The sequence below is a fragment of the Tiliqua scincoides genome, chromosome 1, assembly GCF_035046505.1.
Source record: "Tiliqua scincoides isolate rTilSci1 chromosome 1, rTilSci1.hap2, whole genome shotgun sequence".
Taxonomy (NCBI): domain Eukaryota; kingdom Metazoa; phylum Chordata; class Lepidosauria; order Squamata; family Scincidae; genus Tiliqua; species Tiliqua scincoides.
Genome location: NC_089821.1, coordinates 72,197,190 through 72,219,386, shown reverse-complemented (window position 1 = coordinate 72,219,386; position 22,197 = coordinate 72,197,190). Strand labels below are relative to the sequence as shown.

The 22,197-nt window shown below is 45.5% G+C and overlaps 1 protein-coding gene across 1 annotated transcript; it reads right to left on the bottom strand.

Moving 5' to 3' along the window:
• Positions 1–1,476: 1,476 nt before the first annotated feature.
• On the bottom strand, positions 1,477–21,616 carry LOC136644973 (olfactomedin-like). Its single transcript, XM_066621234.1, has 5 exons — positions 21,611–21,616; positions 21,346–21,516; positions 13,061–13,276; positions 8,485–8,656; positions 1,477–2,561 (listed from the first exon to the last, which is right to left on the bottom strand). The coding sequence occupies exons 1-5, from the start codon at positions 21,614–21,616 to the stop codon at positions 1,477–1,479; spliced, it is 1,650 nt and encodes a 549-aa protein (XP_066477331.1).
• Positions 21,617–22,197: the final 581 nt, after the last annotated feature.

Genomic DNA, 22,197 nt, shown 5'->3' with positions numbered 1-22,197 from the left:
GACTATTTTGGGTGCTTCCCCTGCTTGTATGCATGCAGATGTCGAAGACCCAAGTTGGGCAGGAAACTGCAATGACTTCACTTCTTTTTTCTGCAAATTGGGGTTCAGTGGCCAGAGTTCTATGGCCTGTTCTATACTGACTGTCTCCCAATATGCAATCTGCTCCACACTGAGTCCAATATTAGGCTGATCTGGTCTGGAAGTCTGCAGTGCCAATGGTGGGGGGGGGGATACAAGCTGCATGCAGGCCGAAGTGATGCAGCGCAGGACCCTCCTGTGTTCTGTTATATTTGTTTCTGCAGGTACATTTTCTGACATCCCTGCTTTTGTCAACTGAAGCTGAGGAGAATATAAATTCTCAAGCTTTGGTAGAGGCATTGTCCTGTCCTGATACTTTGTGGTCATGTTGAAGTACAGTATCAGGAATTGTGCAGTTTGTGTCCTTCATCCTTATTCAAAGAGCACAGGAACAAGATGACTTCTTTTATTGTGGGCATGAATAAATCTTTTCAAAACATTTGGATGAACATAGGAAAGGTTAAGGCTTCAATCCTACACATAGTACCTTGGAGTAAGTCCCATTTAACTCAACAGGGCTTACATCTGAGTAGACATGCATCGTATTCCAAGTCCTAGAAACAGGACTTTCTCAGTGGTGGCTCTTCACTTATGGATTTCCCTTCCTCTGGAATTAAGATCAGCCCCTCCCATGGATACCTTTCAGAGTAGCCTCAGGACTTTTTATTCAGGAAGGCTTTTAACTGACACTGTGGGCTGGCGTTTTTAATGAGACCTATTTTAATAGTTGCGATAGATGTATTTTAATGGTTGTTTGCTCTGTTTAAATGTTTCAATTGTTTTTAATCTTTATGTTTTTAGTATTCCTTTAATTGAATTGTACTGCTTTTATGTTGTTAGCCAGTGAACGTTTCAATCACTGTATGACTAAGAAAACAATAATTAAGAAGCAAAAAGAAACACATTAGGCTAAACACCAAGTGAAAGCATTTTACTTGTGTAACAGTTCAGACCTTGTGACTAAGTTTCAAATAAAAGGGAGGAGACTTCACCAATGAAATATAGGGGTTTTTTGGTTTGTTTTTTTACACAGTACATTGGATGTCTGGAGTAAGAGAATAAACCAGATGGTATTGTGAGATTTATTTCATCCCAGAGATTCTGTATTTTGGTGATGCTCTTTTGCAGTTTGTTAACAGCAAAGATACCTGGTAGGCGCATAGTGGTACCAAATTTCCAGGGACAGATGTGATTGCTACATATGCATGTGAAAAGGGCTGCATTTAGTTTTACAGGCAATCCTGGCAGTGAATTGGAGGAGGGAGGACACAGCTCTAGTTTTTCAAAATATCTACTTAGAAGACACACACTATGTACAAAAATGTGCCCGTCATTGTGCCTCAACGTCCCATTTTTTGCCCACTGCACCCTGCCTTTCCTTATGAAATGTCAACTAGTCTAACTCCGTACCAAAAAATGGCCACCTTCCCTCATGGTATCCCGCCTTACTAAAGCAACGGTCATAGGTTGTTCATTTTGATTGTCATTGGGCCCTCCTTGGCCTGCTAAATCTTGCTGCTCCTTGCTGTCTGAACTTGGGCTTTCCTGACCAGGAGAAGTCCACCACCCATCGTTCGCCAGACTTTGCTCTGTCTCAGAATTGTGCAGTTGCACAGTGCCATCAACCTCTCCTCTCCTTCCTGGCAGATGACTTTTGAATGTGACATTGTAATAAACCAGGTAGCCGTCATTGTACAGGTAGAGCTTCTGGTCATTGGGATTGTATTTCAGACTCTGCACAGTAGGCAGAGGTTTCTCCATAATGATTTTTATGTTTTTCTCACTGCTTGTTTTGGTGTCATATACATAATATATCTCTTCATGAGTGTCATTCAGTGTCTTAGTGGCATACAGCCTTCCACAGATCATGAAGCTATTGCTCATTTTTTCCTTTGGCTGTGTTGTAATCCAAGGTGATCCCACCTTTAAAGTTTTAGGGTCCATTTTCCTAATGACCACATTTCCATTGGCAACCACAGAGCCATGAATCAGCCACATGCCTTGTTCATCTCCAGCCAGATCCATATCCTGATATTTGATACCTTTATATGAAAGCCAGTTATTGAAAGATGTAGGATCCTTATCTTCAAATTCTGAACGTACTACTTTTGTGGTTATTGGATCAGCCTTGCACACAGCTCTGCTGTCAAAACAGTTATAATAAAAGGAACCATTGAAGAAAATCACTCCAGCCCCTTGCCCACAGTCTAGACACTTTCCTTCCTTAGCATTTCCCTTAATGTTAAGGCTATACTGCTGGAGGGGGGAATATAGTGTCAATTTCTTCATTGAAGCGTACAGACGGGCAATCTCCAGAGTACGCTCATCTTTGTTAATTGGAAAAACCCAGTAATAGTCTGGAACTTTAGTCCCCACAGCAAAATCCTTCCCCCAGGCTCCTGCTTTGAAATCTGGACCTCTCCAGTTGAGTTTCACCAGGACAGGTGCACTAACTCTCAGCAGCCCACCATGGTCACATTTACCTGTAGGGATAAACAGAAAAAATATTTTATTTAAACAATTGTATCCTGTATCCACACAAACCTGAGGGGGAAAAGAGGAAGAATGACAGCTGTCATCCTGCAATGGCTGTTGGAAAAGTTCCTTGGCTTTATATGATTATATTAATCCTTCCTAGGTGCATACTGCTAATCCTGAAAGCCCTGCAGAAAGGTGCACAGCCACCTCATTTCTTTTGGACTGGGGTGCACTCCCCTCAGCATCCGATTTCATAAATCATCACACAACCTGGATTCCTTATCCCCCCCCCCCTTGCGGGTTTCCATCCTACTTAGTCCACACACAGCTTCCCAAGCAACTCAGTGGAAGCTGCCCTCCTATACTCAGGGTTGTGGCGTTGAGCTTTGTTCTGCACCTAGCGGTGTGTTTGTGGGAAATGGGTGTTGTGCCTGCACATTCCATGGCAATCGGTGAGAGAGATGCTGTTCTGAGAGAAGTCCCTCTTGCACTGACCCTGCCAGCGTGGACGAGGAAGGAACTCACGTCCCTTAGAGGGAATGTTGGGCCTTGGGGAAAAGAAGCACAACAGGCCCTTTCCCTCCAAGTAGCTCTCTTTGGGTTCAACAGGGCTGGGGTGGGGAAGCAGAAGCCCAGAGTGGTTTCTGCATGCCATGTTGGTTCTGAGCCCAGACAGGGCAAAGAGGAATTGCTCCACACTTCTCTGCTGAGAAACTGCTGCTCCCTTTCAATGGTCAGGGAAGACAGGGAAGGGAACCCCAACATGAGTTCCTGTCAGCGTGTCTAGGCACCAGCCAGCCCCCAGCCCAAGAAAGAACCCCACCAGACCATAGCCTCACCATAGCCTCACCCATTTCCTTAGCTTCTCCCATCTTCTGCTCTTCTAGAGGAGCACTGCAGCTGTACTTTGAGGTTGGACCTTGAACAGCTTTTAGGCCTTCTACTGCCCTCCCAAAGGCTTTGACTGGGGGTTGGAGTGGACACAGTTCCAGTAAGGACAAGGACAGAAGACTAGGACAGTGTGGAGGACTCCAGCCTGCAACTTGCATGACTGTGGGACAAGTTCCTTGACCTCTCTTTTAGGGGCTGAGCACTCCTGCACCGTCTCATAAAGCAGAGGAGTGGCTATGTTTCCTCTTTAAGTACAATTTTTTTTAAAAAAGACATAGAATACACCTAGTGAGCTACCTACACCCATCCACATACTGCTGTGTTCCTACTTTTAAAAAACGTATTTGCACATCTTCCCTAAATGTAGTAAATGAAAACACTTTTCAACGTTTTCCCCTACTTTGGATAGCAGGCACAATGGATGAACATCTATACTGTAGTTTGTTCTATAGGAGCTGCATACAGTGCTGTGAGGTGCTGAGGATGAATCATAGAATGGAAATAGTAGTTTGGGTGCACTTTATAAGATCATGTGGGGCCCCATATGAGAAAGGGAAAGATATACATGGCATTTGTATCCTGTGGCACATGGAGGATTGTTATCCTGACACCACCACCATGAAACATTTTAAGCTGTGAGACTGTGATTGACCCAGAGCTATTACCCAATGAGTAATCCCCAATGAAAGTGGGGATTCGGACTCTGGACTTTCCTGCACTCTATCCACTACTCTACACTGGTCTCTACCATACTGAAATTAGCCATGAGAGCCTTGCAGCTCCTACAGGAAGAAAACACTGGTGCTCTGCCTCAGTGGCATCACTAGGGTTCGCGTCACCCGGTGCAGGATGCCAGCGCGTCACCCCCTCCCATGCAGTGGGCGTGGTGATGTACCATCACTCTGCCTCCACCAGTTTTTTGGCTGTACGTTTCGATAGAACAAAGATAGAACACATGCTGCATGAAATTACGCATTGATTGATACATGCTGGTATATACATGCTGGTATTATTCCTCCAAACTGTGATTTTAGTGATTTTGATCATTAGTGGTGTCACCCCCCCCAAGGGTGTCAACTTACTAACACCTTATTGCAGCAGTTCTCAAACTTTTAGCACTGGGACCCACTTTTTAGAATGACAGTCTGTCCAAGACCCACCAGAAGTGATGTCATGGTGGAAGTAACATCATCAGGCAAATTAAAATAAATAAGTATAAATAATTAAAGTAAAACAAATAATTAAATAAGCAGAAGCCAGCCCTGTTCCACCTAGTGAATTTCCTCTGTAGCCTGCCTGCAATAAGATCCCCCCCTCCAAAATCAGTAAGGTTTTCAGTCCCACCCAGTGCCCAGTTCAATTTAACAACTTCTGTTTAAACCAGATCACTGTCAGGATCCACCTGGCTTTGCAAGTCTCAAAAAGGTTCACCTTATCAGCTGAAGCCTCTGTTTTGATCATTTTTAGTGGGGGGGGGGGGCTGCCTTCTGGACCATTTGTTTAACTCCAGGTGCATAGAATCAGGACCATTTTGGTAGCCTTGCACTTTCCTTCACCTGATCTTCCACACCAGCCAAGGCATGTTTGCTTACTCATGAGTAAACACAACCGTGAAGCTTAGTTTCGCTTTCCATAGGGTGCAATACATTCATCTGCTTGGAGAGAGGAACTTCCTTCTCAGGTGTTTTTGGGGGCTGCATTCATTCACGACCATTCAGGTGTCGTTGGATTCCTCTCAGCCTGTCCTTTCTGAGGCACTAAGCAGGTTCACCTACTTAAGTAAACGTGCGATACAGCTCACTTTCACTTTCCATAGGGATCCATGCATTTTTCTCCAGTTTTTTTACAATAACTTTTGATAGAGATATTTCCCTCTGGGTTTTTGCATTGTATTCTGCTCGAAATTCTGCATCCAACAGTATATAATATGATGGGGTTACTCCTAACCACCGCGATTTTAGCATGTCACCTCCCCCAGTGCACATCACCCGGTACAGCCCGCACCCCCCCCACACCCCTAGCGACGCCACTGCTCTGCCTAGTTCTTGGGTCTACTGTAAGTTAGAGTCAGACAGCCATTGCATCTCCATAATTTAAAGAGTAGCCCAACCAAGCACAATGTTTTCTGGCAGTAGCATCTGGCATGATGGGGCTGAGACTTCACAAAATTCAGTGAGAAATTATACAATAACCTTATCAAAGTGGTATACCTGCACTGCCTTCTCAAAGGTTTGGTAGGGAGACTGTACAACTATATAAAGAGGAAAGAAGAAGAACACATCCTTGAGGATTGTAGGGGAAAAGCCTTGAGAATTGTATGACTGTGGGGGAAAGTGCTGTCATGTTAATGTGCTTTTGGGTGCAATCCTAACCCCTTGTGTCAGTGCTTTCCAGCACTGGCATAGCAGTGCCAATGGGACATGTGCTGCAACCTGCAGTTGGGTGTCACTTACGGAGGCCTCCTCAAAATAAGGGAATGCTTGTTCGTTTACCTCAGAGCTGCATTCCCCTTATGTCAGTGCTGGAAAACACTGACATAAGGGGTTAGGATTGTGCCCTTTGTTATATACACTGAGGGGAATAATTTGGAGGTCTGGAGTATGCTGATAAGGGCATACCAAAGAGGATTTTCTTATTTTATTGCAGCTATGCAATATAAGAGATGTGAGCCTCTTTCCTTTACAGAAAATCCTAACGAGTTTGCATAGTAGTGGATGAAGGGGGTGGCCAGGGGAACCCCAGGCCCATGGTGCCAGGATTTAGGGAGGTGTCGGAAGGGCAGTGGCATGTAGGGGGAAAACTGGGATGACACCCTTCCCCTCCAAAATGCTCTGGGTGTTTCCCAGACTTCTTGTGGAGGGGGTGGGGGGTAGGGCTCATTGCTGGAAGTGGCAAGTGCCTTGAATTGGACCTATCCATCCTCCTTGGGTCTGAATGGCTCCAAAATGGAGCCATTTAGGAAGCGAGGGGCATGTCCAGCATAAGGTGGGGGTGACATGATGATGTGGGGGGAAGGGAGGCAGCAGAGCAAGTAGGTGGGAAGCTGCTAGGGGGAGAAAGTGGGTTCCTCCCCATTTTCACTTTTTAAAAAGCCCGGGTGTGACATAACTTCCAGTTGTGACATCATTTCCGGGGCAACATTGTGAGCTTGGCACTGGGCTACATGATCATTAGCTATGCCACTGCATACATGACACTCTTGAATCGCGGCGCTGTCAAATCTGGCAGGAAACTGGCCTGATACAGTAGCTCTTTGGCTTGTGAATCTGCTTACCATGAAGGAGTGTATCAAAGACACAGCTGTGGAACTACAGCTGCTGCAGAAGTATGTTTTGGTATAAACAGGACACTTTTCATTCTAGTATGAGTCCAACTATGATGATGCTAATTTTCTGCAATGATTTTCTATATTTAAAATTTTTTAGAGACTTATGAGTGTGTTTGATTTTCTGTATTACTGTATCTTGCTGCTAACACTGTGTGGGCAGATAGACCTGGGCTCCACACTGGGAAGCACAGTAGACCAGGGCTCCAAAGACTCTTCCTGCTGTTGCAACCTTTCCCCATTCTGTTTCACCCCCCCCTCCCCCTTTGGGAAGGGGCCTGAAAGAAACATCGTATCCCCTGTCAAAATTCTGCTTGGAGGCCCTGGTTGCATGTGGTCCACGCCAATTTCAATTTTTGTCTCAGTGGTCCACGGGTTCCCAAAGGCTGGGAACCAGTGTACTAGATGGTGCCTCTTTGTGGTGGTCTTAGGGTGATTGGCCAGGAAGTGTCTCTTCCTGGGGCCCTGGCAAGGGACATTTCAGCCCTCTTTCAGGAACCCTCCTCCCAGTGCAGCTTATCCCTATTTCCTCCTGCCAATGGGGGTGGGGGGGAGGAAATCTTAGCCCAGATTTTCCCCTTGTCTGTGGGGATCCAGATTTTCTCCACCCTCCATCTTGGCTTGGTTTGCTTTTCCCTCTTGGCTCTCTTCACTTCCCCTGTTCTCAGGCTTTTCCACCCTCCTTTTCACCTTCTCCCCTCTTCCAAACATCTAGTTGTCCTCTTCATTTCACTTCTCCCCCCTCTTTCTCATTGGAATCCCCCACCTCCCTTCTGCACTGCCCCCTCCTGCCATAGTCAGCTGGAAAGCTGCTGGTATTTCTCCCAGCAACACTGCAGGGCGACAGAAGGGGAATGCTCCTCAGCCTCAAGAACTCCCTGCGGCTGGGAGAACAAGTGCTGGAGCTCACATGCATCAGTAAAATACTGTATAGTCAGAAAGCTGACAACAAGTTAAAGATCTTTCTAAAATGAAAGCCCTTCATATACTATATTTCCTAAGTAGCCCTAACATTGGACACAGCTTGGCTGCTCAACTTTCTGTTAGAATGGGACAATCCTGGAAAAAGCTCTGCTCCTAAAACAAGCAGATGATATATTGCTATATATGCAAAAGGGTAAGCTCAACAGATCTTAAAAGGCATGACAGATTTGTTCTCTTAGGTAGGCTGCACACAACAAACCATATATAATGTTCAAAACGCAAACCTTAAGTTAGGTCTGGAAGTTAATTCACAGCCTAGTGCCATTCTCATAAGAAGATTAGAACAACCCCACTGGATCAGCCATAGGCCCACCTAGTCCAGCTTCCTGTATCTCACAGCAGCCCACCAAATGCCCCAGGGACCACTATGCCCCTATGTACATAGTGGTCAAATACCCAAATGCCCCTATGTACCACTACATAGGAGTGGTAGTATCTGATTGCACTGCTTCAGCCTCATTATAAAGCTATCTGATTTATTCTTTGCTAATTTCTGAACACCCCTTGGGGTTAGCCCTCTACAGAATGCATTAAGTTGAATCAGCTTGCAAGCTACAAAAGCATGAATGGTTGTTGCTAAATCCCACCTCTTCAGATTAGTCTGTAGCTGTTGGCATGATCCATATTCCACCAGCCTTAGCTGACTCTCTGCACAACCTACACATAGATATCTACAGATTCTCATTTCGAGACCACAATAATAAGGAAACGTTTCTGGTATTACTCACCAACTGTGGGTTGTGCAGGAGGGACTGGGGGGCTGAGAGGGCCACCAGACATAATTGCTTCTTCGCATTCCTCTAGCTTTTTCCGGAGGAGGGAAATCTCACGTTGTGCTGTTATTATGTTTTTTTTGTCATATTTTCCCATTTTTGTTACTACAGTGTTGATAGAATCGATCTGAAACACAAGGTATGGTTTTTACTTCCTGAAACAATATAGCCATGAAGCAGAACCAATAAAGTGAGACTAGGCTCTTGCAAGAGACAGAATAAGGTCTAGAAACTGGAATGTGAATTGCAGTCTTGCGCTCAAAGAGAAGTGGGTCCACTGCCAGCAAGGCAGAGACTCCGGGATGTCACATGCTCCATTGCTTAAGAAAAGCGTGAGAGGTAGCATACTAAAAACAGCCAAGACCATGCTTGACAAAACCTGAACCATAGAAAAACTGCATCATCTTGTAGGGCTACTAAGGGGCATACATTTGTATATCTATTTGGCCTGCGGCCATGGGGTTTAGGCTGCAATTTATGCAGGAATTCCATTGGAATTACTTTTGGGACTTACTTTTGAGTAGAGATGCATAGGATGGCACTGTTAATGTAATATTGAGAAGAGGTAAGTAATGCCCTACATCAGTAGTTCCCAAACTTATTTGACTGACAACTTGACCTACTGGGCCATTCATTGGTCATGGCTCCCCATTAGGGCTACAATCCTGTACATTGTATTGGGTGGTGGGTTTTTCACAAGGATTCCACAGCTCCCCTGGCTGGTTTCTGCAGCTCCTCAGGGAGCCGCTGTTTGGGAACCGCAGTTTGGGAACCACCACCTTACACTACTGTATTTCAAATGAAGCTTCATTCATGGGAATCAGCTGTTGAGAACTGGTGACAGTGCTCAATCGATTCTGAGCCATGAACTTTAGAATTTGAGTGTCCATAAGTGATGCAGATACCATCATTTTGGCTCAAGAGCAAGGCAAGCATGGTACAGGGATGGGTGGGATGGGAGATGGTTGAGAGTCACACTACATGTTATTCTGAGATCTGTGGGTAAATACAGCTAAGAAGGGGTGTTAATCTGATGAGGAAAAGTTGATAAACACACCTGCATTCTACCCCTCCCCTGAGCAAACAGCAACTTGAGGACCACCACTACTTGCTTCATTAAGCTGCCTTGGGTTCTAGTAAATTTCCTCTGCCAAGATGTGCACTGGGAAAGTTCTAGCTACTTGCTGGAGTTCCTGGTTCCTTCCACTGCCTGTCCTCACTAGCATACATCTGTGCGTTAGGGCAGGGATCTCCAAACATTTTGGCCAGAGGGCCGCATAAAATATCTGGTGTGGTGTGGAGGGCTGGTAAAAAAATTTAAATATAAAATTTAAATAAATAAGTTAGAGATGGAACTTAGATGAGTGAAAAAATGAATGAATGGGCTCATTCATTCAACACCTCTGGCCCTCAGAACACCCTCCAGACACAAACAGAGCACAATTCTGGTCATGTTCAGTTGAGTGGGCCAGAGGTTTTCAGGGGACAAGAGACTGGCCACGGGCCGGAAAGAGGCTTGCTGTGGGCCACATGTGGCCCCCAGGCCGGGGTTTGGAGACCCCTGCCTTACAGCCCTTTTAGGCTACAATCCTATCCACACTTTCCTAAGCACCACTGAACACAATAGGAATGACTTCTGAGTAGTCATGCATAGGATTGTGTCTTTTTTCTTGCATAGACTTATCACCACGGGTTTGTCTTTCATCATGGATTCTGATGGTGTGGCCTTTGGCAAACCTAGGTTTATTCCAGCCCTACCTATTCAAAGATTCTTAATGGCATCTTATTTCATTGTAAACACCAACACTGGAGATCTCTTGGCTTGTCTACAACTGAACCCTCCATATAGACCTTGTAAAAAAACAAAAAACTGGTCAAGTCAAGTCAACCTTTATTAGGCATAAAGAAAATTGCCTAATTGATCACATAATTGACGCTCTTTGTACAGTAGTTGTTTTTTTTTTTTTAACAAAAAACTACTGTACAAATAGCATCAATTGCCTGTTTCAAATAGAGAAATATCCTTTTTTGGACATGTGATCCAGAGGATGACAGCAAAGTCAGTTTAATGCACCTCCATAAAAGGATACTTTCTTACACCATCATCATGTGTGTTCTGTCTGAGATCCCATCTCCATATGTGATTATTTCTGGTGTTTCACAAGGGGAAGGAACATTACCGGTGCAATCCTAACCTGAGATTAGGTCGGCCCAAGTTCCCTGGGAGGGTCACAAACATGCCGTAAAGCACGTTTGCACCTCTGTGGGAGGAAGCCAGATTGACACTCTGAGAAGCGCTGGCCTGCGGGGGCCGACGGAGGCCCCTGCACCGGCTTCCTCCCAGCTCCGACGCAAGGATGACAGGTAGGCGTGGGGGAGGCAGGGAGGGGGAGGCAGGGAGGCGTTCCTGGGTGGGGGGAGGGAGGGTGATGGGTGGCCCCGGGGGCGTGCGCACAGAGAGCCAGAGGCAGGGCTGGGATCCGGCAGTGATGATGTCAAGCTACCAGAGGACCTACCTTACCCGCAACAAGTGGAGCTTCATGAGACTTTAGAGAATTTCCCTGAACTGTTTACTGGTAAACCAAGGCAAACCAATGTGTTACAACATACAATCTCCTTAGTGGAAGGGTCTACACCAAGCACATGTCCCCTATTGTAGGACCTATGGCTGACTTTGTAGACAAAGAGATTGATCTACTATTAAGATTAGACATCACTGAACTATCCCACAGTGAATGGGCTTCACCCATTGTGATGGTTGAAAAGAAACAGCCAGAGGGCCAAACCACAAAACAGTTCAGAATGTGTGTGGATTTTAGAAAATTGAACTCGCAATCCAAAAATGACCATTTTCCTCTAGCCAGATATCTGTTAGGAACTAAGTTCCTTGTGCAAACAGATCACTCACCTTTAGCTTTCTTGGTTAAAGCCAAGACAATCAAAGGATCCTGCGTTGGGCTTTATCATTGCAGGATTACCAATTTGAAATTCAATTCTGTGAAGTATTCTCCATGTAACCTCACAGAAACCATTGCTGCTAATACAAACGGCCTCATAGCTTTCACTGCTTTATACCCTGTTAGCAAACCCTGCTATGTATTGCTTAGTAAGTAACTGTAGAGTAAGTTCATTATAAGAAGTGCCCTGACCTGTGAGTTAGTAAAGAGTGACTGAAGGTGTCAACCTCCTAGCCTCTCTTCCCAAAAGGAAGCTTGTCATGAATAAGTACATGTTAGGCCTAGGTTGGCATGTGAAGCCTGTACCAAACTAAGACAGTGTAACTGAGAAGTTGCTAGCAGTTCCCAGTTGCAGGAATGCGAGTAAATAAACAAAAGGATTTGTTGTCTTTCCTTTGCTGGCCAAGAAGGACAGATAACAAGAATTACAACCAATTGGAATGTTTAGCACCTTAGCAGACAGAGAGGTGCCTTATCAAGGGTGATTGAGTGCAGCTGTGGATCTCCAGTTGGGAGGGGTAAGAACTATGAGGGGTTAGCAACCAGGCCAACTTCAAGAAAGTTCTGTTCCTCAAAGGTTCTGATTGGACAGTTTAATAAGTATGAAGTCACCTCAGTACTATTAGCACAAGAATGAGTGCCCAGGGGGTGTGAGGGTTCCTGCTTGGACAGAGTTTTGGGTACAACATCCTGCACGCTTTGAGCTCCATTGTCCATCATGGGCACCTGGCCTCATAGGTAGCCCTGGAGCTAAGAGATCTACAAGAGTAACTGACCCAGGTGAGAGATAGGGATTAATAGAGATAGCCAGCTAGCTTTATTATTTTATTGCTGATATGTTTCCTAGATGTTTATGCCTCTAGCATTTGCTGCCTTATTGTAGAGTGTGTAACCTTACATACTTAATAAACTAAAATATCTTTTACTAAGTTGTTTCATTGTCTGTTGGGGACAAAGGTTCAGAATCCGGCCTAGCGGTTCAGTAAGCTACCAAGTGCTCATTGAGGTCTAGTAACTTAAGGACTAAGGCTTTAATTGGAGAAATTGCTCAGTACCTGCAAGGGATAGAATTAAGCCTAGAGGGTCTCAGTGTCCCTGGACTGAGGCACTGGCATGTACAGGGAGTTAGCAGTACTACTGGGCAAGGGGCCTTGAGGGCTTTAGAGTTCGAAAACCAAGAACCCTAAGCACCCAAACCCCCCTTTGTTTACAACAGGCAGTTATGCCGGATCCCAACCCCATCCCCGGGGAGAACGGAGCAGCAGCAAGCTGCTCCGCTCTCCTTGGACTTGTGCCACCTCAGGAGGTGGTGCAAATCCGAGGAGACCCATTGGGGCCAGCAGCCCTTACCTCTGGCTAAGCCGCTGCTGGCCACAATCCTGTGCTGGATACAGTGTAAGCCTCCTGGCTTGCCTGTTCCAGTGCAAGTTAGGATTGTGCCCTATGTTTGTTGGTGATTATAAGTAACTTATCCTAACCATCTTTCATATATAATTTTAACACAAATGAGGCTGTTTGTTTTTATAACTCTCCATTAATCTCAAGCACCAACACCCAGAATAATTTGCAGTTACCTCTTTAATCAGCGTGTTGATCTGCTTCTTACTGCTTTCTGTGGTGGCGCTCTTGCTTATGTTTTTGGCCAGAGATATCACTGCATGAATGTCAAAGATGAGTCTATTGAAGTCCAGGTCGATATGGGTGCCAAATGTCTTGGTGTAGTTCAAACGTTTTTCCAGGGTTGTCAGGTTATTTGTAGCAGTACTCACTGTTGTCTGGAAATTATAAATCTAGAAGCCAAGGAGATAAAAGCTACATTCAGATAACTTTAACCCTATGGTTCCTAATGCTGTTCTTGTCACATTGCTTCGTGATAATGCCCCTGCAACAACCCTGCAACAATAGTTGTGACTTAGCTGACAGGTACAAGTACAAGTATGTGGTACTGTTGGATTACCAAAAATCTGCTATGGTTATCTGTGTCAGAGTCAACTCATTGTTCCACTGTGTAGTTATCTGTGGTGATGTTTCTCTTTTGGCAGTGTTTGTCTTGCAATAGTGCCATAAATTTGAGTTATATATATGTGTGTGTGTGTGTGTGTGTGTGTGTGTGTGTGTGTGCGCTCGCGTGCTATGAGTGAATTTGGTATTATGATGAGTCTTTCTGGTGCAGCGCTCTGTAAAGGTGAGTGGATCATTGTGTGAGGGGGCGAGCTATGAAGGAGTACAGTTTTGTGCGTAATGGCCTATCTTTGCCACAATCTAGTTCAGATATTATGCATGCCTTTCTGCTGCAAGTGGCACTGAATTTGTATGGTGATACCATTACACTACCATAGTGTAATGTGGCTTCCTCCTTCACTTGAAGGGGCTACAGTTGTATGGTGACTGTCCATGGAGTATTGTGTCTGTTCTGTGACTGTCTATTGTTACATACTAATCTGTTGTCATTATCTGGATATAGTGATGTTCTTATCCTTGTCATGCCCCTACTACTGGTATATCAGATAGGCCCTGATTTTGCCCACTCCTTTCAAAAAAAGAAAACAGACATGACATGAAATCAAAAAACTGATTCACACTGATAGTTTTACTCAAACTAGAATAGAGCCTATTCCAGAATTTTGTTTCTATGACTCAGCCAAATCCTTTCCCCTACCCTCCTCCCGTCAATGCAGTGGCGCCAAAATGGTGACCACTGCATCCTATGTTGGGGGGGGGGGATGTTGCAGAGGTCTCCTCTAAGTAAAGAAATAATTGTTCCTTTACCCAAGGTTAAAGGTGGTGCCTTGACCCAGGTTTAAGGCAGAGGTGACTACCTGGAGCTGTGACAGCTAAATAGATGTTGCAAGTCCGCATTGACCCATGCCACAGGATCAGACCTGGGAAGGGGTTAGGATATCTAAAATATTAATATTAATATATAATATTTTAATTAATATAATTATTTTTATATTTTTATATTTAATTAATATAATTATTTAATTAATAAGTAATATATAATATGATATATAAATAATAAATAATTATTGAATAAAATAATAAATAATTATTATTATTTAAATTATAATAATTATTTATAATATAATTATAAATTATAATATAATAAAAATTATAATAATATATATTGTGTGTGTGTGTGTGTATGTAGATTTTATGGTTTTAATTGTGAACCATCCTGAGTGTCCTTCACTGGATAGAATGGTGGGATATAAATTTCTAAAATAAATAAATAAATTATCAGTGGCGCCACCAATCCCACCCCCTTCTGGGCCCAATACACCCCTCCCCCACTTCACCCCCTTCCCACTCCCATTCTGCCCTCCGACTGCCCTTCCTTGCCTCTGTTCCACCTTTCTACCACCCCTCCTGCCTCTTCCACCGACTTACCTTTGTCAGTGATTGGCGGGAGACGCAATGATGCGGCCGGGAAGGGACAAGCCTTTCCTACCTAGCTGCCGGCAGTGCACTAAATATTGCAGTGGTGGCAAACCTATGGCATGCATGCCAGAGAGGGCACTCAGAGCCGTCTCTGTGGGCACGCAGCGCTGAGCCAGGCAGCCTGGAGAGGGCGCTGAAGCTGCGTGTCACTTTAAATAAAACAGAGGTTATTTCCAAGTCTCCATGTGTTGGGAGGGCAGGCTGCTTCCCTCCGCCCCCTGAGCTCACTGTTCTCTTCTCCCTTCACTCCATTGCTGCCCCCATCTGCCCCAAATTGGTTTCCCTTTTCAATTTTGCCCACTCTGCAGGCTTAAAGTCCCTGTTTTTCCCCTTCCCCAACTCTCCAGCAGGCTCAGCCAATCAGCATCCAGCAGGCTCCTGGCTTTTTCTGTTGGAATGGCTCAGGGCCCTTCACTGGCAGACCACCAGCCAATCCTGAGCTGCCCTCCTCCTCAGCCATTGTGAGCCTTTGCAGCGCACCTTTCCGTGAGCAGCTCCCCACTCAGCGCCAGGAGAGGCTTTTCCTCCACCGCAAAGGCGCAACTGGGGGTGAGCAGCGCAGCCAGAGACAAGTCCTGCATGTCTACTCAGAAGTAAGCCCCATTGCAGTGGATGAGGCTTACTCCCAGGAAAGAGTGCCTGGGATTGGAGCCTTGGAGCCTGCTCCTGTGCGTGTCTACTCAGAAGTAAGCTCCATTAGAGTCAATGAGGCTTACTCCCAGGAAGGAGTGGCTGGGATTGCAGCCTTAGAGCCCACTTCTGTGGGTGGGGCTTTAAAAATTTTTTTTTTCTTGTTTGTGAAAATGAGCAGTGGCAAGGTCTTGCAGCCACCCCCTCCCTGCCAAATAATAATAATAATAATAATAATAATAATAATAATAATAATAATAATAACTTTATTTCTACCCCGCCTTTCTCCCCCAAGGGACTCAAGGCGGCTTACAACATATTAAAAACAATTTAAAAAACAAATAAAAACATATTAACACATACTAAAAACAGCAGTCAGAGTAAAAATAGGTAAAAAGAGCATAGAGCAGCAGCAAGTCATAAAAGAATCAGGCCTGTAAAAAAATATTAAAAGATGTTAAAAAGATGTTAAAAGGCCAAGAACTCAGAAGGCCTGTTTAAACAGAAGGGTCTTCAGGCCTTGCCGAAAGGTCTCAAGAGAGGGAGCCATTCTTAAGTCAAGGGGAAGGGAGTTCCATAGCGTTGGTGCCACTACTGAGAAGGCCCTATTTCTTGCAGCCGCCCCACGTACCTCCCTAGGCGGCGGCACTTGTAAAAAGGCCTTCTCTGATGACCTGAGAGGGCGAGCCGGATTGTACGGGAGCAGGCGATCTCTAAGATACCCTGGTCCAGAGCAGTATAGGGCTTTAAAGGTCAATACCAGCACCTTGAATTGGGCCCGGAAACGAATGGGCAGCCAGTGCAGCCGCTGGAGAAGCGGACTGACAGGGTCGAACCGCCTACCTCCAGTAACCACACGGGCTGCCGCATTCTGGACTAGTTGCAGTTTCCGGACCGTCTTCAAGGGCAGCCCCACATAGAGTGCGTTACAGTAATCTAATCTCGATGTCACCGAGGCATGGATCACCGTGGCCAGGTCTGCACGATCCAAGTACGGCCGCAGCTGGCGCACCAGCCGAAGCTGAGCGAAGGCCCCCCTTGCCACAGCCGCCACCTGGGAATCCAGGAGCAGCTGCGAGTCCAGGTGGACCCCCAAGCTGCGGACCTGCTCCTTCAGAGGGAGTGCAACCCCATTCAGCGCAAGCCGATAGTCCAGCACCTGCATCGAGGATTTCCTAACCAGGAGAGCCTCTGTCTTATCCGGATTTAATTTCAGCTTGTTAGCCCCCATCCAGATCCTCACTGCCTCCAGACAGCGCTCCAGGTCCTCAACCGCCACCCTGGAGTCTGGAGGAAAGGAGAGATAGAGCTGGGTGTCATCAGCATATTGATGGCACCCCACTCCAAACCCCCGGATGACCTCTCCCAGCGGTTTCATGTAGATGTTAAATAGCATGGGGGACAGAATTGAGCCCTGTGGCACCCCGCATCTCAAGGGCCAGGGTGTCGAACAGGCATCCCCCAGCACCACCATCTGGGACCGACCCTCCAAGTAGGAGCGGAACCACCGCAAAACAGTGCCTCCAGCTCCCAACTCGGCCAATCAGCCCAGAAGGATACCATGGTCGATGGTATCGAAAGCCGCTGAGAGGTCCAGCAGGACCAACAGGGACGCACTCCCCCTGTCCAGTCCCCGGCGTAGGTCATCCACCAAGGCGACCAAGGCGGTTTCCGTCCCAAAGCCCGGCCTGAAGCCAGATTGAAAAGGATCCAGATAATCCGCTTCATCCAAAACCCTCTGGAGTTGGGACGCCACCACCCGCTCAGTTACCTTGCCCAGAAACGGGATGTTGGAGACTGGCCGGTAGTTATCCAACACAGTGGAATCCAGGGCTTCTTCAGGAGGGCTTCTTCAGGAGGGGGCGAACCACCGCCCGTTTCAAAGCGAGTGGTAACGTCCCCTCCATCAAGGAAGAGTTGACCACCCTCCCTGTCCACTCAGCCAGCCCACCCCGGGCAGCTCTTATCAACCAAGCTGGGCAAGGGTCAAGCAGGCAGGCAGATGGCCTCACACTCCAAAGGAGTCTGTCCACATCCTCAGGCTGTACAAGCTGAAAAGAATCCCACAACACAGGACAAGCAGTTGCCAAGGGGACATCGTCAGACACTGTCAATGTGGCATCCAAGTTGTGACGAATACAATCGATTTTATCTGCAAAATGTTGCGCAAACACGTCACAGCGGCTGACCGTGTATTCCTCCTGGTCTACTGGAGGGGGCTGATGAAGGAGGCCCCGCACCACACGGAACAGCTCTGCTGGACGGTTGTCAGCAGATGCAATGGTAGCAGAGAAGAACGATCTCTTCGCTGCTACCACCGCCACGGAATAGGAATGGGTAAATATTTCTTTACCCAGCATGTAATTAGTCTGCAGAACTCTTTGCCACAGGAAGTAGTGATGACAACTTGCCTAGATGCCTTTAAGAAGGGATTGGACAAATATCTAGAGCAGGGGTGCCCAAACCCCAGCCCTAGGGCCACTTGCAGCCCTCCAGGACTCTCAATGCGGCCCTCAGGGAGCCCCCAGTATCTAATGAGCCTCTGGCCCTCTGGAGATTTGTTGGAGCCCACACTGGCCTGACGCAACTGCTTTCAGCATGAGGGCAACTGTTTGACCTCTTTCATGAGCTGTGGGATGAGGGCTCTCTCCACTGCTTGCTGTTTCACGTCTGTGATGCAGTAGTGGCAGCAAAGCAAAGGCCAGCCTTGCTTTGTGCAAGGCCTTTTATAAGCCTTGAGCTATTGCAAGACCTTTCATTCATATAAGTTCATCTTTAATATATTCATTTATGTAAACTTATGTAAATATATTCAAATTTTAAATGTAAATTAATTCTTTTTTTCCCCTGGCCCCCGACACAGTGTCAGAGAGATGATGTGGTCCTCCTGCCAAAAACTTTGCACCCCTGTTGTAGAGGAAAAGTTCATTACGAGTTACAAGTAATAGTAGGTAAAAGATGTTAATGTATGAGTTGTTTTTTTCTAAACTAAAACCTCAGTATTCAGGTTAAATTGCCATGTTGGCACTTTGCAATAAATATGTGGGTTTTGGGTTGCAGTTTGGGCACTCGGTCTCTAAAAGGTTTGCCATCACCGACATAGTGCATGGATGGAGCGTCTTTTGCAAGTGGTGCTGACTGCTTTATGGCAGTCAGTGCCAATGGCGGATCTTCACCACAGATGCACAGTAAGTATAAAATTGGGTTGTTTTTTGAGGTTTAGTTAACTTTATGAACAGTGTGCAAGGTGTCTTAAGGAAAACAGAAGCAAGATCACTCCTGGAGCCAAGAGATCATATTTCAGTAGCACAGAAATATTAGTGGGAGTATCAAACCAAAAACTTCAAGCAGGGAGAAAAATATGGACAATTCTGTAGGAATACCAGGTGCTGTAGGCTTATACCATAGTCTTTTGAGACTGAAGGTTGCCAACCACCAAAAAAGGCCAAAATTGTTGGAGATGTATGAAAAATCTGTTGAATAAATCTATTCCCATAAGAAAAGTCATTACTCTTTATTAAATATCTTAGATCAAATAAATCTCCAAGAAATTTAGAGCAATGTTGGTAGATGCATTACCTGGATGTGTGTGTGCGTGTGCATGTATGAGAGAGAGAGACTGTTTTGTATCAAGGAATATTTCCAATTCATGGTAAACACGAATTAGAATGTATTAAAAAATAGTTGTAAATGTAAATGTGTGGAAGAATTGTTTTATATGTGGTTATTATGTTAAAGAAGAAAAAGGAAAAAAATGTAACTAGATTGGAGAATGGTAAAGAACATATCATAAGAGATCATTGGTTCCATTATAGCCTGGAAATCAGATTATTTCTATGTAATATTAACGAGTAATTGAAATTAGTTTAGGATTGATAGAAAGTGAATATCTAGAAAATATAGGGAATTTGGAAGAATCTATTATATATAAGAAATGCATAAATAATTATCAGCCCAATCCTGAGCTGCCCGGAGCGCCCAGGCTCGGCAGCACCGAGAAGGGCTGCCGCCGAATCCTGTGCCTTCGGCACTACCACGGGAGGCACCTCAGGAGAGGGGGACCTTTGTAAGGTAAGCAGCCCCGCAAGGAAAAGGCGCTTGTGTAGGGCACGCAGCCCTCCACGAGCTCCCTGGATCCAGCGGAGCATAGTTCCGCGGATCCTCCTCCTGCTCAACCCCCCAGCACGCCTCCCACCCACCCCCGGCAGCTTCCCCCCTCCCCGGAACGCCTCCTCCCTGCCCCCCTCCACACCCTCACCTCCCTTTCTGCTGCTCTGCAGTCCGGGACCACATAACCATCATGTTATATATCATTGGAAAGGTAATTTAATGCTGAATGAAATGAAACAAACCATGCTGGAATATCTGTATTCTATCAAAAGTTATAGCCAATTAACCAGAAAACGTTTTATTTATTTACTTAATAAATTAAATTTGATTTCGTTTGGAAGGTACTACAAAATCTTCTTTGACCTTGGTTATGTCACTATCCCATTTTTCACTTTTTTTAAAAATCTGGGTGTGATGAGGATGGGGATGTAGCTCAGTGGTAGAGCACATGTTTTGCTTGTATGAGGTCCTGGGTTCCATCCCCAACATCTTTAACTTTTACCCCCTGGGGGTTGGGGGATAAGAATAGGCCCTCACTTTGGCTGTACTTGTCATAAGAGGTGACTAAACAGCCACCGGGTAGATGGGACTCGTTAGCCTGGGAAGGCAGCTCATCTGAGAGAAGGAAAACTCTGATCTCAAACTTCCACTGCCTTGTGGCTATATTCAGTCATGGAAAAGGCTTCAGGAGACAACCTCGAGGCAAAATCCAGAGCTGGAGTCCCTGAGGCAGTTCGCGGCTGTATACAGTCACGCTCTGGCAACTCCTGTGACGCTGCTGAAACCAACCATATTGGCTTCTGCCTTTCCATTGGACCATTTCAGAGACATGGAGAGGGGGGATTTGCTGCATGGGTAACAGCCTATCCTCCATATGTACTTTACCCAGGCTTCGTGCACTGGAGAGGACACTAACCACCATTCAGAGCATGATACCATAGTCTTCTGAGACCGAAGGATGCCAACAAGGGTGTGACCTTACTTCTGGAAGTGACATCACTTCTGGGGTATCATTTTGCACTTTGTGATGGGCTACACTTTTATTAGCTATGCCATTGACAGTATGATTCTAATGCTTAATTCCTATCCTTTGTAATGCTATGTAGGGTCTCCACAAACCTATTCAGAGAACTCTGTTGTAAGATGGTGTGCACCAAAATTTCAGCCCCAGGTTTGCAGTCCTGGAGAGGGGATACACACACATACACTTCAACAGCCACTGGATAGGGCAACATGCACCATGCTTCTGGGGTGAGCACTAGTGCTCACTAGTATTGCCAATACCACTTTACTGCTGAAATGCTAGCAGGTGGGTTTCTACTGGAGCTTCGTTATGCCTATTTAATAATCTAGTAGCTAGTGATTTCTTTGGCCAAGGTTTTCACAATGTCCAAAAGGAAGGAAAAATAGGGGATTGTGCATATACCTGTATGTGGAAAACAGTTCAGTGAAATGTTCATTGTCACTTTCTGTGATAAATGAAAGGAGATACATGTATAAACTGCAGTAGTTCTTGGGGCCTGATCATAGTCACTCTAGTCATATAGACTTCACTGGTGGCTTTCACCCTGTGTGTTGCTTTCTTTATGATCTCTATGACTATGGGATTATACATATATTTATGATGATTACAAACATTACATGGTCTAACTATACCGTGGTAACAGTTACCCCTTACCGTGTTCAGTTGATTCTGTAGAACATCTGTCAGGTTATAGAAGTCTGACTCCAGTTCTTCCACTTTCTTTGCCGGAAAGACAATTTGGCCGAGCTGTGTGCTACAAATACATTGGCCACTGGCATCCTTCACTCCTACTACTTTCCTGATATGGCCACCATCAATTTTGGCCTGGTAAGATAGATAAAAAATAGAAAGGATGACTGGTGAGGAATTGTGGGTCCGTCTTTTTCTCCCTCCAGGCTCATAGCTAGCGTCCAAATACTGCCATCATACGGATATCTTTGACTAATCTAGACCAGGAAATGTAGCTGCAGTGCTGGAACAAATCTCCTCATTGGACTCCTAGAATCACTTCTTATTTAATTTAGGGTCCAATCCTATCCAGCTTTCTAGCTCTGATGCAGCTGCAATGCAGCCCCAAGGTAAGGGAACAAATGTTCCCTTACCTTGAGGAGGCCTCCATGACTGCCTCCCCACCTCAGGATGCACTGCACATCCTGTTGGTGTGGATGAATCAGCACTGGAAAGCTGGATCAGATTGGGCCCTTAGAAGCTATAAGTAATGGAGTGTTTGCCCTATGTCTACGTATCTTCTCCACATGGTGGTCGACTCTCACTACAAAATTGGAAAAATGGTTCTAAGTGTAATTTGTATAGTTTCAGTGACAGAAACCATAGTCTATTTTCAGGAATTCCTGAATATCTCACATTCTGTGAACCTTGCCCTTCTATATCCCATGAAAGTACTGTGATTAGGGAGTAGGAACTGGGGGCATGTGCACTGGAGTAATCAGAACAAAAAAAAAAGGGGGGAGCATGAAGAAACAAGCCCCAGTTGGTAGAGAGAAA